Below are 19,126 nucleotides of genomic sequence, written 5' to 3'. Positions count from 1 at the left end.
GTCTACAACAAACTGATCTAAAATCACTTATTGCCTATTCCTCCATAAGCCACATAGCACTTGTTGTCATGGCTATCCTCATTCAAACCCCTTGAAGCTTTATGGGTGCAGGCACCCTTATAATTGCTCATGGACTCACTTCATCCTTATTTTTCTGCCTAGCAAATTTGAACTATGAGCCAAGTCCATAGCCGAATCATATTACTTACCTGAGGCCTTCAAACACCGCTTTCATTAATAGCCTCTTAATGACTTCTAGCAAATCTCACTAACCTTGCCTTATGCCCTACCATTAATCTAGTAGGAGGACTCTTTGTGACTATGGCTTCATTATCCCGATCAAACATCACTGTTTTGCTTATAGGACCTAATATACTAATTATAGTCCTTTACGCCCTATATATGTGAATCACGACACAAGGAGGGACACTTGCATATTACATTAACATTTTTGTTACTAATCCCTGCCTTGCGTCTGCTTTCACTGTGTGATGTGACTGCTCACCTTTTGCCTTCTGTCATGATTAGAAGCTTCCTGAGGCTTCCCCAGGAACAGATGCCACTCTGCTTTCTGTACAGCTTGCAGAACTATAAGCCAATTATACCACTTTTCTTAAGAATTGCCCAGTTGGGTATTTCTTTATAGCAATGCAAGCACAGCCTAATATAATAACTTTAGATTCAGTTTGGAGGTCTGCATACAGATCTCTGAAACTTCACAAGGACAACTTCCATAACCCAATTCACCTGAATACAGTTCCATTCAACAGGTATTGAACACTTACCATAAACAACACCTTATTAATTAGACTTTTTCATCCATTCAACCTTATTTCTCCAAGACTTCTGGGGTCTCCTGCCCTTGTTCTTATCACTGGGGCTGTTGCCACATGAAGCTGTAAGCCTGGAGCATCACATGCCTGGAGTGTCTGTGTCACTGCTCCTTGTTACCGCTCTTGGAATAGGCTTGGAACAAACCCTCACATCCTCTTGGAATCTTAGGTGGATGCATAACCACTGGCAGATACATTTTGGAACTCCTTTCTGTCTACAGTTACTAATTCTTGTATTCTCCTACCTTCATCTCAGGTAAACACTTATTTTGCTTTCATAAATTTAGTTTTTATTTGTATTTCATGTTATTCTCTAGATATGTGTAGAAGCAGCCTGGAGCTTTGGTGTGTTCATCTGTGCCAGTCTACCTTTATTAGAATACTAGACTCTTGATGAAGGATGTTATCTAGACTTAACCAAGGAAGTTCCTAGACAAAATTCGTTATGACTGTTGTATTCTCAGAGTGTTCTATGTATTAAATGGTTTCAGTTGCTCTATTAAAGGAACAATGGAGTTTTAAATTATATGTTATATTCTGAAACTGTCTCTTAATAGGTACAAAAAAAAAAAAAACCCACGTAACTTTAGACCTTAAATGTATTTTCCATTGTGTATCAATAAATTACTGCTTTATAAAATTGGTGTTGAAGAGCTACTTTTTCTTTCTCAAAATTAAAAAGTTAACCACATACACACAAAATAAAAAAAAAATTTTTAAAGTTAACCACAAGACAGGCCGTAGTGTTTCTCTCAAAGGTTACACTTTTGGAGGTTAGTTTTACAAGAATAAAAACAAAACCCACAGTTGAGAAATTGAGTTGAGAGTTAATATTCTTTACAGGAAATTCCTGTAAAGGAACCCAGCTTACTCACTCTCTCAACAAAACCCAACCACAAACTTTATCTCATCAAGGAGGCTGGTGAGAGAAGAGTTTAGGTGCTTCTTCCTCAGAGCATTTCCTACTGATAGAGGTAGTTCATTTGACTTTCCTCTGTCTGACCATGCATTTCACAATGTCAATGGCCATTTACAAAATAAGGTTTTCCTTTTTCGTTCAGTTATAACTCATTATTTTTAAACTGGTGTGAGTTACATGGCTGCTGTGTCTTCTCTAGGTATCTCTCTAGATAGGAAGAAATATAGTAGAACCCTTTGAAAATGGATATTCTCACATGTTTCTCTTCAGATACAAAGGTGGCAGTCACTGAAATAAAGACTTGAAGTTCCTTCCTCTTTTTTTATGTCTTAACGACAGGAAATAAAGGTAAGAGAGTAGTACTTTTTTTGTTTTTTGTTTTTTCCACTAGATTTTCTAATCAGAAAATATAAGTTGGGAAAAGAGCTTAAATAATTTTAAAAATGAGTTGCCAACACAATTACTTTTCAAGAAATATTTTAGAATAACAAATAGGTTATTTACTAACAAAATTTACATCTCCTTATGTATGGAGTCTTCACTTAAAAAAACTGGTGGCTATAAAATAAACCTGTCTAATGTGCTTTGAGCCTTTTACAGGAAGAGCTAAGAGCAGAGAGATTCAAGATGTTTGTCAAATTTGAATGCCCATTTGAACTTAACTGTAGCATCTTTGATGGCAGGCACTAAGCTCCATTTTTTGTTATCCCTAGACAATAGGGTATAAAGCTACCAGGGAGCATGTGAGAATCATAATGACATTAGTTGAATTAAATACTGTCACTATTACATGAGACCAAATCTCTGTCTACAGATGTTCTCTGTGTAAAGTGGATTACATCTGCCTTTGATGGTGACTTTTCTCTCCCTGGGCCTCTGATCCCTGTATCCCTGTTGACACTGCTTTCTCCGGTGCTTTCCTCTCTCTTCCTTGTTTCCCACCACAGACTTTTGTGTGAAAAGTTTACTTTGTTGTTTCACCTAGAGACAGCTGAAGGCGTAGCCCTGACCACCTGAAAAAGAAATCTTCATGCTTTGAGGAAAGATATGTGATTCACATCTGGAAAATAACTGAAGAAGAGATTCTGTAGATGCTCTCAGTGCTGCGGGGCTCTCAGTTCCTTTTGTGAAGGACGGTGTCTGGTGATGAGGAAATCAGAAGCTTTGAGACCCTCTACACCTGGATATGAATCCCCCTTCTAATACTCACCAGGTATGTGATTATCACTGAGAATGGGCACCGCTATTCCAAGCAATGAGTCTTGGTTGTCCATTTGCAATACGGGAAGGACAGCACCCCTCTTCACTTTACAGAAAGTAAATGAGAGCCACATTATTTTATTCCCATAAGCAGAGTCTGAAGCTTGCTTTGGCTTAAGTTGCCCAGTGCTCAATAAATAATGTACTCAGCATTTGTATAAATTCTTCCGATTCAGTGAAGCATTTTAGCGATGGCACCATGGAAAACATCACGTAAACATTAGATGGCCTTTAAAAGGTAGATATTAACAAACAAGCTGCACGGTGTGGGTGTGTTGTCCCACATAAACGGGACTTCCAGAATGGGCTTTGGCTCATGTTCATCAGTTGCCCACAATGCTGGCAACAGCTACTGTAACTCAGCACTGACCCACCTCCCCAAGCTCTATGCTTATCCCTGAGCAGGGCTTTCCAAAGGTATCTCCCGGTTGAGAGTGGTGGCCCTGATACTTGTTTCTAACGTAGGTTCCATTGTTCTTCTCTTTGAGAATCTGATTTAATAAGTCCTCGGGGGGCCTAAAAATCTGTATTTGTAATAAGTATTTCAGGTGATTCTTATAATCAAGATAATTTGAGAAACACTGTCCCAGAGTGAAAGCTGCAGCCTGAAATCAGCCTCAGGCAGCTGGAGGTCTGAGGCCAGTCGGTGGGCGGGTGCATCAGTAGGTAGTAGCTGTCATCTCAAGGTTGGTGGAAATTCTGAGGGCTGGAGACTGATGGGTGTCATGGTAGCTAATGTGCTATAGGCTTGGACATGTAGACATAAATTGCAGGACTGTAGATCTGGGATGATCTTAGCAATCATCTAGTGTTATGATTTAGAAGTCAGAGAGCTTTTTCAAAAATGACAAATATCCTGACTTAAACCCCAGGATTCTGATTCCGTCATTCTAAGGTTGAGGAACTGCTGATACAGTCCAGATATTTTATTTTGCAGATAAGAAAACTGACGTCCAGAAAGAGCCTAAGTGACTTACCTGGAGTCACACAGTAAGTGAATTGCCATAATAGATTGCTCTATGTGTTTGTTCTGACTGCTCTGGAAGTATTTATCATTTTTCAGAACACAGAATTTATTACTAATTATTCATTTGGCACTCTCCTAGGGTCAGGAGATATGATTGTTGGAACAGGGTCTCTGGTCTTCAGGAGCTCCCAATCTAGTGACAGGACAAGGTGTAAGGAACAAATGTTCTACCGCAGCATGGCTAAATCCTGAACAAGTAGTTACTGAACTCCTGTTATTAGCTAGGCACTATTCCGGGAGAGACGCTGCAGGGCTCGGAAAGGCAAATTCAGTTCCTGCTGGCATGGAACTTACGTTTTAGCTGGGGAGAAGTTTTAGGAATAAGATCGTTTCAGACAATAATGTGTGCTAAGACAAAAGTCATTTAAAATGAGTAAGAAGAGACATGGCTGCTGGCAAGGAGAGAGGGACGGGTTTCTTTATCCAGGTGGTCAGGGAATGTCTTTCTGAGGAAGAAAGCAGAGATAAGACATGAGAGAGCCAAGCGCTACAGGGTTTGTCCATGGTGCTCCGGAATCTGTGCTTCATCACATGGGTGGCAGGAGCCGGTGACAGTTTGGGCATGGAAATGAAATGCTGAGGCTTGCTTCTTAGGAAGATGTGGCTGGTGGTGGAGCTGGAGGACTGTTCTTTCAGCGACTTTGTGGACAAGGGAAAGGCAAGTGGGGAGACCACATTTTCAAAGGTCGTTGCTGATCCTACCTTGTTCCTTGACTGCAGTCCTTGTAAGAAGAGCCGTCAGTTCTCAGCAGTGGGGATTACTCAGTGACCTCAACCCCTATCCCTGGCGTTCTGCAAGGTGCATTGCACAGAGCCCCTTTTCTTTCTCCCATCAACACGCCTTGCCCTCAGCAGACAGCCAGGTCAGCATCAGCAGCCAGGCCGTAGCATCCTGTACTTTCTGGCTCCACCTGCACAAAGTGGTCTGGGCAGACCTTCCTTGTCTCCCTGCATGGCTCTGCCTGCCTCCTATCTAAGATTAATGTCTCCATGGTATCAGGGACCCCATCTCTTCTGGCTTCCTGGGAGAAAGTAGTCCATGCACCCTGTCCTCCCTCTCATTCGTATTTGACCTCACTGGCCGGCAGATGCATTCCCCTCACAGTGGATTCCTGCCCAAGGCTCTCTCATCTTCAGAAATGGGCAAACACTTCCTTCCACCTTCCCTGCATCATGCAGCCTCTTTCCCTCTACTACACATTCCCTCCACTCCTCTCTCTCCACCCTGAAGGACTCTCTCATCTAACCCCAGCTGCACATGCTGAGTTTTTGGTGGCCAAACCAAGACACTTTGGTGGACACTTCTCACTCCTCATGTCCAACTCCTCGGCAGCTTCTGACACTGTTGATTGTATCTCCTCCAAGCTTTCTCCATCTGGATTGCCAAGGTGGTCTCTCAGCTCTGCTCCTTGTCTTCCTTTCAGGTTTGTCATTCTTTATTTTCCATTGGCCCTGGCCTACTTTCAAAAGCTGAGGTTTCTCAAGGAAGTTCATCTGCCCTCCCTTGTGGGGCAACAGACACTCCAGGCTTGTTACAGATGCCCCGGGCACCCTCCAGCTGCTGAAATCCAGACCCTGCTCTGAGCCATCCCCCTCCCCACCCTGCTGCCCTGGGAATGCTCCAGTTGGATCTCCAAGATATTTCTTTTTATGTTTTTATTTTGTGTGTGTGTCCTTTGAAGCTATTACAAAGGATCTCCAGGATATTTCAAGTTCAGCGTTCTTGTTAGAGAAACACTAATTATTAACAATTAATTTATAATTATTGAAATCACTCTCGCCTCCTGTATCTAAGAATTGGAGTGTGTGTGTGTGTGTGTGTGTGTGTGTGTGTGTGTGTGTGTTGCAATATGGTTGGAGGTAAAGGATATTATAAAGTGAAGTAAGCCAAATATTTATGAGAAAAGATGGAGCTATCTGGAAAGAAAGGTCCTGGGAAAGCCGGGTGTGGTGGAGATGTGGCTGTCAGACTGGCCAGAGAGCATAGGAAGAAGTGAAGAGAGAAACTTTCATAGCTAAATAGATGTCGGAAAGAGAGACACAGAGAGAGAGAGAGAGACAGAGACAGAGACAGAGAGAGAGACAGAGACAGAGAGACTGATTTTGTCAGCTGTCAAAACAAACAAACCCAGGGAAGTTGAGGAGAGACTTAAAGATTTTGAGAGAGGCCACATAATATTTAGGGTAGCTTTTTTTCTTTGCTTTTTTTCCTTTCCTCTTCCTCTCCTTTCTTCCCTCTTCTTCTCCTTTCTTCCCTCCCTCCTTCCCTTCCTCCATTCTTTCTTTACTTACATCTTGTTTTGTTTTTCTTTTCTGTCATCACTGGACTTCATTTCTTTCTTACACTTTGTTGTGATTGTTTATTTTCGTGTTTATGTTGCCAAAGACTCTCCTTGGCCAAGTTTTAGTCAGGGTCCCTTGAGTCTTCTTCTTGGCTCGGCCTCGGTTTTGGCATCCCCTCCTGTCTTTGGCCTGCCCAAATAGTCTTCGAAAAAAATCCTGCTAATTTATCAGGGCACTCTTGATATCTGAAGGCCCTGAATGTCTGATCAAACTCCCCATTTACCACCCTTGATATTTAAGTCCTTAACCTGCCTTTAGCAAGAATCCTGTTAGGTCAGTTTAGCAAGGATCCCTGTGTCCTTAGATCACTCAGTAATTTTCTATCCACTGACCTTTACCTTGCACTTTGTTCTTGGTTATGGGAATTGAGTTTGATATCTTTCCCCAAAAGTCTTTATTTTTATTTTTATTTTTTGAGATGGAGTCTTGCTCTGTCACCCAGGCCAGAGTGCTGTGGTGTGATCTTGGCTCATTGCAACCTCCACCTCCTGGGTTCAAACAATTCTCCTGCCTCAGCCTCCTGAGTAGGTAGAACTACAGGCATGCACCACCATACCTGGATAATATTTTGTACTTTTAGTAGAGATAGGGTTTTACCATGTTGGCCAGGCTGGTCTCAAACTACTGACCTCAAGCAATTTGTCCATCTCGGCCTCCCAAAATGCTGAGACTACAGGCGCAATCCACCATGCCCAGTTCCCAGAAGTCTTGAATAAAGCCTTCCCTATGGTTTTAGCCAGTGTCAGAATCATTGTATTTTTAATGATGTTCTCCATACTGTAATAGATCCTTGAAAATAAACTATTTATTTTTCCCCTCAGCACCCTTAAAGAACCTATGACAGTTTGGGAGTGTTTTAGGGGGAATCTTTAGCCAAAGTTCAGGGGGAACTTACCTTATTCCTATAACTTGAAGAGTTATACACAGGTTATTTTTATGTTAATGATAATACTTCAGAACTCAAAGAGACACAGATAAAACTATTCCATAGCAAAATCCTTTTTTTTCCTACTCAAAACACATTTAAATGATAATTAAATATTTCCCACCCAGGATCTTACCTTTCATTTCTCCTGAGTGGTTTGAAAAGTCCCATAACTAACCTATCAACAAAGGGGACACAAGTCTTTTGAACACAGCCTAGATACGATTCTCTGGAGGGGACCAGCTCCCCCTTTCGTATTTGAGAGGACTGATAGTGATGCCATCCAGTGACAATTTTCACTCTCGTATTTGGGACTGAAAGGCAGGTGGCCTCTATTCTTTAATAGTACAGACTAGTGATGGGCAAACCTTCTCAAATTTTATCAATAGGAGCTATACCTCTAGCTTCCCTAACTGTGAAGAACCTGACATTTTTATTCAATTTGGGTTATTTTTTTCAGGAAAAGTTAAACTTAACTCTTTCCAAATTACAGACATATACATGCTAGGTGAGAATATCAAAGAAAAAAAGATTAACGAGGGGGAAATGCCATTAAAAGAACACTCTGTATAGAGCCTAGTCCCAAGGGATATCATGAGCTTGAGGTGATTTGTAAGAAACGACACCAGTGAAAAGATTGCTACACGCCATTGGAAATACCCATGTAAGCTATGGGCACATGAAAGCCGGTTTGGGTAAAATCTGCCCTTTCAAAGTTTCCTGTCTGAGTTGCACATTGGTCACCGGCTCTGATTTCTTCATTTCCCATTTCTTCATTTACAGAAATGAAAAGGATACTCAAGAAAGAGTTCTGCATCTCAAAACTCTATTCTGGCAACAGAATGAAGTTACTGGAGTGATGACAGGAACACGGGAGAACAATGCTCTATTTGGGCTGGATATGTCTTTTGCTTGTCGCAGGAGAAAGAATTGAACAATTTAATATTTCAGGTAGGGGTTTTCACTTTTTGTGTTAGCACCGTGAGTCTTTGGTCAAAGGTAAACTGAAGGATAACCTGATATATCAGCATCGTGCCATGATAATACACAACCTTTCCATCCTACTGTTAAAAAGGGAGTGGGAGGAGAATTATTGGGGTGAAAACCTTTAGCTGATACCAAGCATCAACAAGGTACCCATTACCATAGTTGAGTATTCAGTGAGAGCAGTTGAAGAGGGATGAGCCAGGGTTCTACTATCTTTTCCAGGAAACCGGAGCTGCTGCTGGTGATGCTGGAGTCTCCTGGGAGGGAATTAAAACATGAACTTCCTTTCCCCTACAAAATGGGCAGTGAAGAAGAAAGACACACGAGGAAGCTTAGCCTCTTGTCAAAACAAGTACTATACGTAAAGAGAAGCTAGAGTTCTGTTTTCTAATATGTTTCCATGTTGTTCTATTTATTGTGATCTTCAGGTTGTTCCACAAAAAAGTTCCTTTGGACATATTCTACAAGGAGTGAAGAAGAATTTGTCTTATTTTGTGATTTACCAAAGCAACAGAAATCATATTTCTGCCACGGAAGTCAATTCTCACCAATACAAGGCCCTGAGCACTTACCCTTCACTGGTAGTAAAGACCTATCTGATGTCCAGTGGTACCGACAACCTTCGAATGGTGATCCATTAGAGGACATTAGGAAAAGCAACCCTCACATCATTCAGGAAAAATACACCCTTCGTTTTAGGAACCCAGGGGTGAATAACGCTGGATCATATATTTGTAGAGCCAAGATGATTAAGTATGTTCCAAATGCATTTCTACCTGAAAACATTCCCAAATTCTCTATTATCTAGACAAAATCTATATTCACAGGATCTTGTTAATTTCCTAGGAGTCCCTATCATGCAGCCTGTTGTGTCAAGATGATTTTAGAAGTTAAACCCCAGACAAACGCATCGTGTGAGAATTCTGCATCACATAAGCAAGACCTACTTCTTGGGAGTATTGGCTCCATTTCTTGCCCCAGTCTTAGCTGCCAAGATGATGCACAAAGTCCAGAGGTTATCTGGTACCAGGTAAGAGTGAATTCTCTAAAATTAATATAAGAGCATTTTTTGAGATGGGGTCTTGCTCTGTCACCTAGGCTGGAGTGCAGTGGCATGATCTTGATTCACTGCAACCTCCGCCTTTTGGGTTTGAACAATTCTCCTGCCTCAGCCTCCTGAGTAGCTAGAACTACAGGCCTGCACCACCACGCCTGGCTAATTTTTTGTATTTTAGTACAGATGATGTTTCACCATGTTGGCTAGGCTGATCTCGATCTACTGACCTCAAACAATCCGTCTGTCTCAAGGGAAGGATTTATTCATTATTTTTATGGTATCATCTTCATGGCTTATTCACAGAAAAGTGTGTTTGAGAATCTGAGGTCTAGAGCTTCTCAGAAACTGGCCCTGTGCCTATTCAGGAGATCCAACTTTCTAAAATGATCATGTCCCCTGGGAAGCCACAGAGCTTGATATTCAAATTATTAGAACCACCCTTTTGATCAATAGCAGAAAAACTTACAAAATTCCAGTATATTACACATGAGATTAGACATAAACCTACTAACAGCTGCTAATGTAGGAGGAAAGGTTCATTCATTTTCACTGTCTTTGGAAAGCAATAGGCATTGCAAAGGGGAAGGGAGCACCCAAGACATAAGTCTTGAAGGGTTTGTGAAAGATATTGGAGACAGGAATACATTCCCAAAAGGATCCTGAAGGACAGTTAGGACAAATCCAAGGTGGCCCTGAGTGACAGATGTCTTGCACAGGTGAGATGGTGGGAAAGGGGTACAGTGTTAAGAGAAAAAGGGAACAAAAGCAGGTTTCACAATGACTTTGAGCTATGAACCACATGTATGTGAACTCCGATAACAAAAGCACTTCATATTTCCATCTTGTTCTATAGTTTTTCCAAGTGCTAGCCGATGACTAAATGCTGCCTAACCATCTCCTTCAACAGAGCCCCCTGTCAGTTGTCTCTTGGGTGGCGGAATCCAGGAATAGAATGTAAATCGCTTCTGACGATTGCAAAACTATTTGAAGTCCAATACTTTGTCTTCAAAATTATGCACAATTTTGCATTCAACCTCATAATATATATGTTTGTTAATATAAAAATATCACTTTAAATTGGTACTGATTGAAGTCAGAAGGATGAGTTATGTTTATCTAATGGTTTAAGGCACCCCAAATTTTAAGAATGCGAGTCTCCTGGGGTTACAGTTACCACGATATGAGGAGACATTTCCCTACTTGATTCCTGAGACTCCATGCTAACAGGAGGACGGATGTTATCACATCATTTACAGAAATAAATATACAGAGAGGACAAGTGGCATGGGTTATGGTCTCACATTTGAGTTTTGTATGACCCTGAAAGAATGCTCGTCTCAATAAAAATCCTAATTTCAGAAACATTCATTTCATAACCTCTAAAATGAGGTTAGTAAGAAGAGCCAATAGTTTTGTTCATTATTTTCAGTTCTCTCTCCAGAACAAAACTTCCTTTTGGTTCAGCGTATCTGTCATCCAGGATGGCAGCTGTTTTGTTATCTTTGTGGGCTGTTCTCAGGCCAGTAAAGCAGTCTTGTCCCAGTTATTTCAGTTGAAATACGTTTGACTTTTCAATGATCGTGCACCTGAAGTGAAAGCTATGAATTTTTACTCTTCAGGTGAGCACAAGCCACATAATATTTGCCAGCTCTCTGAAAATATTGCTTTTATAAACTAAACCCTAAAACTGTTTGACGTTTATGAAAGAAAGCTTTGTTTCACTTCCCTGGGGCTTTGACTACAAACGTCAGCATGTGTTTAATGGTGAACAGGCAGCCACCCTAAAAATAGGTGAACAACGGCTGTTATTAAAATTGTACCTCTGATACAGATTTGGACAGGTCCTGGCTTTGTGAATTACACAAATATGTGTGTCCATTTATACATGCACATACATATACAGGCACATAGTAACCTGGAAATCACAGACCTTAAAGCAGTAGTACATTACTAAAAGTGATGGCATTAGGCAAGAAAAAAATATCCAATGCCTTTTTCCTTCTTGCTAAACCCTAGGTTCTCAGGTGGTGGGTGGGTCATACCTACAGCCCATCTCTGAACAGATGAAGCTGACACTGGCTTGAGAAAATGAAAACATGGCCTTATGGAATTCAAATAAAACTGCTGAACAGGGATACACCCATCAGATACAGGGTATCCAACTGAAATAAATCCCCGGGCTTGGAGTCTGTGAAACATTCCACAATATTTTTAATTGGCAAATCAAAACACAGGCTTGCAGATTGCTTTCTGGTTTTTTTGTTTTTGTTTTTGTTTTTGTTTTTGTTTTTGAGACGGAGTTTTGCTCTTGTTACCCAGGCTGGAGTGCAATGGCGCAATCTCGGCTCACCGCAACCTCCGCCTCCTGGGTTCAGGCAATTCTCCTGCCTCAGCCTCCTGAGTAGCTGGGATTACAGGCACGTGCCACCATGCCCAGCTAATTTTTTGTATTTTTAGTAGAGACGGGGTTTCACCATGTTGACCTGGATGGTCTCGATCTCTTGACCTCGTGATCCACCCGCCTCGGCCTCCCAAAGTGCTGGGATTACAGGCTTGAGCCACCGCGCCCGGCGCAGATTGCTTTTAACTTTTTTCAGCTTCTTTATTTTAAAATTATTTTTAATTAACAAATCATAATTATGTACATTTACAAGGTATGATGTGATATTTTGATATATGTATACAATGTGGAGTGAATAACTAAGCTAATTAACACATTCCTCACCTTGCTTATTTATTTTTTATGGCCAGGCTTTTGAAACTTGCATTCTTAGTTATTTTGAAATGTGCAATACAATATTATTGGCTATAATCATCCTGCTATGAAATATGTCTGAAAGTTTATTCCTCCTATCTATCTTCCACCAGCAGGCAGGCAAAGTGGAAGGGAAATTCTTCAATTGCAGCATGAAGCGCAACCAGAAAAAATGAGGTTGATTCTCAGTGATCTCACTTTCTAGCGTTGTCAGAGAGAGAAAAAAGCCACTCACATTCCAGAATGTCTGCTTATATAATATATATTAGTATTTATTTATAAGTATATATCTTTTATATGAGTAAATATATACAATATATGTTTTTATAGATACATATATACATGCCTGTATATACGTACACACACACACATAAAAAAATTCATTTTGGTATCAGCCCTTAGAACACTACAGGTCTTCTAGAATAATCTCAGGGCTCCAAGTCATGCATGCTCTGGGAAGTCCTATGCTAAATAGCTCTTTAGGGGCTCATCAGGTTTGGAGGTTTGACTGTCTTATCTCTACACACAATGCAATTGTATTAGAAAATGCCTCTTGTTTCAAATTTACAAGCAGTTTTTAAAGACAATGTCTTCATAGCTTGTAGGATACCCTTATCTCGGATTGACCTTCCTCCTCCCTGTTCAAATTTGTAGGATTTTTCTGTAGGTCTGTAATTCATAAAGTTTTTCAATGGCAAAAATTATCTGGTTAAAATATTTTTTGGATTAGAATGGAACCCTCCTCCCTAAGGAAAGGAGCAGCCAAATCACAGTGGATGAAGTTTATGACTATCACCAGGGCAGATACGTATGCGATTACACGCTCTTGGATACTGCAAGTTCATGGACAGTCAGAGCTGTTGTTCAAGTGAGAACCATTGGTAAGTGAGATTTTTGTCTCAAGATCTGAGATCTGAGCACTGAATTAAAATTATCTTCTTTTGGCTTAGTAATTTTTTCCTCTTAGGGAAAAAAAATAGTCATACACTTGTAATCATGTAAAATCTTTAATGTGGGCAAACATCAAGGTTGCAATCCCCCAAGGAAGGCTAAGTTCTGAAACAGATTCAAATTCTCACAAGTTGGGTTGTCCATGAGTATGCCCCTGAATTGCTTTTGTAATACATTTAAAAAATGTATTAAACATTTCACATAGAGAAATATTGTCATCCATGCACCTATCACCAGTTTTAACTGAGTTGCCATTTTCCCACATGCTTAAAATCATACTTTTTTTCTTTAAAGAAACAAAATATTGGAAGAACAACTTGAGGTTTATGATTCCATTCCCTTCCAAGCCTTTGCTTTTGCAGTATAATCACATCTTATCATTTATGTCATTTACATTTATGTTTTTATGCTTTTTCTACATATGTATGCATCTATTAACAAAATAGAATATTGTTTTGAGTTGTGAAATGTGTTTTGTGTCATAAACACATGGTATTACACTAAATTATTGGTTTGCCAATTTACACCCCATTAGCAGTAAATTCCTTCTATTCCCAAGTAATATTTGTTGTTATCAGACTTTATGACTGATGTTAAGTGGAGTTTCATTTTTGTTTGTTTGTTTTCTACTCCACAGTATACTTCCCTGACTAATAATGAGGTCGAACATCTTGTTATATGTTTTTTGGTTCGTTGGCTTCCTTCCATGGCTTGTCTATTTTTATCTTAGGATCATTCTTACTAGATCTGCAAGTATCAGCTTGAATCAATGATGTGATAGCATTGATTGAAATGTGGTCTAAGGAGTCAAAACATAAGAGAGCCAGTCATTCATGCTTTGTATCAAAGAGCTACAGAGTGGTTGATGTTGTTCTTAGTTATTAATCTTCTTTTGTTACAAGATACAAACCACATGGAGTACCCCATGATCAAGGGAAACTCTCCTGCCTACTTCCTGGCCCTTGCACCCTCTACCACTTCAGAATCATTTTATATTTCTTTTGATTAGATCTTACATAGATTAGATGTCATTTTCTATTATGACATTGCTCCTCGAAAGATGTTAGAACGTGCAAAACCCACTTGCACCACTGTTCCCCTGCAAGTGATGTCTAATTGTTCTTTTACTCAGCCATAACTCAGCCCCTCAAATTCTCAACGGCATAATCTGCTTTTCTCTCACCCAAGGGACACCTTGCAACACCTGTTGCCTCTATTTCAGTCAAGCCCTCTCTGCCATCATTCCTGTCTTCCTCACTTAGCCATTGATTCTCACATTTATTCATTTTCACACAAATGTGTACTGAACACCCAGGATGTGTCAGGCTTGGAGCTAAGGCTGCAAGGATGAGTGCCTGGATGCTTTATCTGACCTCCAAGAACTTTCTGTTTTGGTATAAAGACAAAGGTGAAGCAGGCTATCACAATACAGTGCAGCGAGAGAAAGGAACACTATGGGCACATGGGAGGCCCACCAGACCCAACCTGGGGAAGCCCAGTCCAAGTGAGAACAGAGAAATGAGGACACGCCAGCTCCCTAAGGGTAGGGGAGCTTCCATTCTAGACCTAGGCAGCAGCAGAGCTGAAGTCCAGGGGATGAAGGAGAGCATGTGGGAGCAGTACTAACATCACACTCTTCTAATACGTGTGAGGTTTAATGAAGGAACAAGGGGGAGGTATGGAGAGTTTTAAGTGGGAGAATGTCATGAATAAATCTGTATTCAAGATAGATCACTTTGTCTGCTGGGTTGGAAGTGGGAAGAATGGAGGCAGGGAGAAGAGTGAGGAAGTTCTGTGGTCAAGCAGGCAGTTGCTGACGGGGATCTGAGCTAGGGGGTGGTAGAGAGGATGGAGATAAGTGGATGACTTTGGAAATATTTAGGAGGTACAGGTAAAGGATTTGGTGTTTGGGAGCAAGGATGAGGAAAAGCAGGAGCCATGGATGCAAGCCAGGCTTTGAGCTGGTCAAGGAGGCAACATGCTGACAAGAGCACGTCAATACGAAGGATGAGAGCAGGCACAGTCTTGGAGCAGCAGGCTTGACTTACGGTTAAACTGCCTGTGCTGTGAATAGACCTCGAAGAGGTGATGAGAAGTGGCTGGGGTTTTGTAATTCAGCAGAGCATGATGCTGGATTTTATGTAGAAGGTAGGAGAAAGAGAACAATCAAGCATGTTTTTGTTTTCTGCCCTGGATAAGTTAGCGAATGGTGATACCATTTAATGAGACTGAAAAGGCTGAAGGAAAGAGCATTTGAAGAGGAAATTAAGTATTAGGCTTAAAAGGACTTTTAGTCATCCAAGTCATGATAACAAGTAGGCATTTGGATAATCCAGTCTGGAGAAGTTAGGGCTGGAGATGTGAATGTGAAGATAGCGAATTTTTACATGATAGCTGAAGCCAAAGAGCTGAATGAGATCTCCTAGGGAGTGGGCATAGAGGCAGAAGGTCCTAGAGCCTAACTCAGGAATATTTCAATGCTTGAGGATGTGGAGAAGAGGAAGATCCTTACAGGCGATGGAAACATACATCAGCAAGTGAATATCAGTGGAAGGATGGAGAGAAGAGCAACAGAGGAAGTGAAATTGATGATGTAGGAGAGACATCTCAAGCATCAAGACCTTTCACAGGGAAGAGGCCTAGAGAATAAACTTACTACCCAGGGGACTCAAGAGGAGTGAAAGAACACTAAGAGAGAACTAATAGTCAAAAGAGATATAGAGGAAGAGACAGACACAGAGAAGTGAATACAGAGGTTGAAGGTAAGCAGCAGAGTATGAGAACATGAAACCAAAAGAAGAGAGGGTTTCAAAGAGAGCATGGCCAACAGTGTCCAATGCTGATCAGAGGGAAGGTAAATTAAAAACTTGATTATGTCCAGTGGATTTAGGTGCATGGGTGTCACTGGTGAATTTGGCTAAAGCAATTTCAGTGGAGTAACGGTGGCAGAAACCAGGTTCCGTGGGAGGTGAGGGGATGGAGAATTGGGCTGGGAAGGAAGAAGAATGAGTGAGGCTGGGATGTGAGGCAGGGAGCATTTTCTCTTTTTAAGGTTGATGAGACTGAGCATGAATAAATGCTAATGCGAAGAAGCCCAGAGAAAGAGAGAGAAAGAGTCAAAGAGAGAGAGAAGTTAAATATAGAGGACCAAGGTGGTGCCAAGGAGAGAAGGCCTTTGAGAAGTAAGAGTAGATGATGCCAACAGCAAAGACCCTGAATTTTCCTTTATCCAGAAAAAGAGACACCTTCATGAGGAAGTTTGACAGTGGAGGCATATTTGAAAGTTTGTGGCAAGAAGTTGAAGGATAAACTTGTTAATTAAGGACTGAACTCTTCTTTATTTTGAAATAAACCGTGAGATTAAGGATGGAGGGGAAGACTCAGATATGCTTGACTTTCACAGTTTCTCGGGTGGATTCTCCTTTCAATTGGATTACTCAGCCAGATGGTACCATGAAGAAATCTTGTAGGAAAAGACGGGGATAGGGGCTAAGTCTCCAAGGGGCAGGACCAATGTGAAAGAAAATGCACACAGGCATATATAGATCAATTAATGGCTAATCTTCTACCAGCACCCACAACCTGAGGTGGCGGTCATTTTAGGTGGCAAGATTTTTACATGGAAACCAGAATTCCTAAATTTACAGATCATGAATAAATGAGCTTGAAGACAGAGCTCCAAGACATTCAGATCAAAGTGTGGCTGTGCGTGCAAATCTTCATTAAGCAGGCCCTCAGACTTCTCAATGCAAATAGTAATCTTTGTTTTCATCTTTCAGTCGCAGACACTAAACTCAAACCAGATATTCTGGATCCCATCGAGAGCACACTGGAGGTAGAACTTGGTAAGCTGGGTCTCATTACATCACCGTTGAATGACATTGTGCTGCTGGGAGCAGGTCTAAGTGGGACAGAAGGAAAAGAACATTGGGATTTCCAGTCAAACAGAATTGGGTTTGAATTAACTCAGCCATTGACTAGTTTTGTGACCGTGGACAGTTTCTTCACCCTTTAAGCCTCAGTATTTAAATATGCAAATAGGTACCATAAAAATGACCCTAAAAGATTATATTGCAGGCCTGACACAGTGGCTCACGCCTGTAATCCCACCACTTTGGGAGGCTGAGGTGGGCAGATCACCTGAGGTCAGGAGACTAGCCTGGCCAACATGGTGAAACCCTGTCTCTACTAAAACCACAAAAATTAGCCAGGTGTGGTGGTGGGCGCCTGTAATCCCAGCTACTTGGGAGGATGAGGCAGGAAATCACTTGAACCTGGAAGGCAGAGGTTACAGTGAGCCAAGATTGCGCCGTTGCAATCCATCCTGGCTGAAAGAATGAGACTCCATTTCGAAGAAAAAAATAAAAACATTATATTGAGAAATAACGGGACAATGTATGTTAAGTGGCTGGATTGTAAAACATGATCAATAGATTTTATTCTTCCTTACTTACCCAAGAAGAGGTAGTTTCGTGTATATTGGTTAGGTCTATCAGTTATGACTATAAACTCACCAACTGGAGTAACATTAACTCTTATTAATATGACATTTAGTGTGGCATTTAAGAGAATTGTAGTGGAATTCTACAACCCTTGCCCAAACAGTTTGTATTCCAAAGTACTGTCTTCTTGGGGGTTGAGGAGAGATTGACTTCCCTGTGGTCTCCTTTTATTTTGTCAACTTCAATAACATCTATGTCCTTCTACACAGCCAAATAAGAACTGCTGTATGTAAAATAAAATGCTGGTTTTCTTTTAATAATATTTTCTAAAATGCTACTAAAAGATTTATTATCTTAGAAAGAAATGTAAGCATATATGTTATAAGATCACTAGGTGGCAGTAGTGGCGTGTCCTGACTCTGGAAATAGCCCTAGCTATACGGTCAACATCATGAAAACAGAAGGAAGGAGGAAAGGGGGGGAAAATTAAATTAATTCAAACAGTTAAGTCACATATATATTAGTGAATTATAAGGTATTACTGGTGGAAACACATTAAGGTGCAAAGATGAGTTTTCAAACAGAGCTCCTAAGCATTTCATGGTTAAATATTAAGTTCGAGGTAGAGCATATCTGGATATTCCTCATGGGGAAAAAAAATGGGTAGAAAGAAGTTAGTCTCATAATATACATGCCCATCCATAGTGAATTGTTCAGAAAAGTAGCTCAATATGAAAATAATTCTTTATTTAAACCACATGCTGAAATAACCTTATTCTTTTTACTTAATAAACATATAGGATAGTAAAATTTTCTTTAGGGACACACCCTGTACTTCCACAGGTGTAGGAGACTGGGCTGATCTCAGAAACACCTCATTTTCTTAGTGTCTCTCTCAGTCCTTGTAAGGACCCTTAGAAGACAATCACGCTTATCTTCATTTTAAGAACATATAGTTATATGGTTGAGATAGAAGGATTGCCCATTAGAACAAACATAACTGATTTCATGTGTTTCTGAATGAAAGATGTGTAGACATTTCATTATTTCTGGCACACGTATTCTACCTGCAAATCTGACTGCATCAGAAAACAGCTTCTGGCCACGTCTTCCTTCCAGTCATAGGACAAAGTGTTCTCACGAGCTTCCTTCTTGTTTTCTCTGGCCTCTTCATTTTCAGGAAAGCCTTTAAATATTAGCTGCAAAGCACTATTTGGCTTTGAAAGGGTCTTTAAACCTGTCATAAAATGGTACATCAAAGATTCTGACCTAGAGCGGGAAGTCTCAGTACCTGAGGCGAAAAGGTAAGAAAAAAACTCACGGAATCTGTTCTCTACGATTCAGAAGAGATGCTTTTACCTTTAGAAACTTCTGAAATATGCATTTGATGGTATAGCCATGAGCACCAACTAGTGGTAAAAATAAAAGTACAGAAATGCAAAGTGAAAAGGGCCATTGAATGAAATATGTAAGTTGTTTTAAGCCTCGATTTGTAGAAACAGTTTGACGTGGCTGCTCTCAAAGTCAGGCTATTGAGCAGACAGAAGTACTGATCCAACTGCTTGGAGAGAAGTAACATGTCCAAAAAATGGGAGGAAACGCCGCCTACCCTCATTCTGCATTAGAC

At 40.7% G+C, this 19,126-nt stretch overlaps 1 protein-coding gene across 1 annotated transcript in view; it reads left to right on the top strand.

Moving 5' to 3' along the window:
• The first annotated feature begins 1,846 nt into the window (after nucleotides 1-1,846).
• The window catches only part of IL18RAP (interleukin 18 receptor accessory protein), a 29,994-nt gene continuing 12,714 nt past the window's right edge, over nucleotides 1,847-19,126 (top strand). The window contains exons 1-9 of the mRNA XM_074400571.1: nucleotides 1,847-2,100; nucleotides 2,738-2,965; nucleotides 3,950-4,002; nucleotides 8,091-8,258; nucleotides 8,723-9,047; nucleotides 9,141-9,324; nucleotides 12,837-12,987; nucleotides 16,837-16,902; nucleotides 18,680-18,803. Of these exons, the coding sequence (XP_074256672.1) occupies nucleotides 8,189-8,258; nucleotides 8,723-9,047; nucleotides 9,141-9,324; nucleotides 12,837-12,987; nucleotides 16,837-16,902; nucleotides 18,680-18,803 (920 nt within the window). The 5' untranslated portion in view covers nucleotides 1,847-2,100; nucleotides 2,738-2,965; nucleotides 3,950-4,002; nucleotides 8,091-8,188. The remainder of the gene's footprint in view (nucleotides 2,101-2,737; nucleotides 2,966-3,949; nucleotides 4,003-8,090; nucleotides 8,259-8,722; nucleotides 9,048-9,140; nucleotides 9,325-12,836; nucleotides 12,988-16,836; nucleotides 16,903-18,679; nucleotides 18,804-19,126) is intronic.

The sequence above is a fragment of the Saimiri boliviensis genome, chromosome 1, assembly GCF_048565385.1.
Source record: "Saimiri boliviensis isolate mSaiBol1 chromosome 1, mSaiBol1.pri, whole genome shotgun sequence".
Classification (NCBI taxonomy): Eukaryota; Metazoa; Chordata; class Mammalia; order Primates; family Cebidae; genus Saimiri; species Saimiri boliviensis.
The sequence above is the reverse complement of the archived record's forward strand: the minus strand, read 5'-3'. Positions and strand labels throughout refer to the sequence as shown.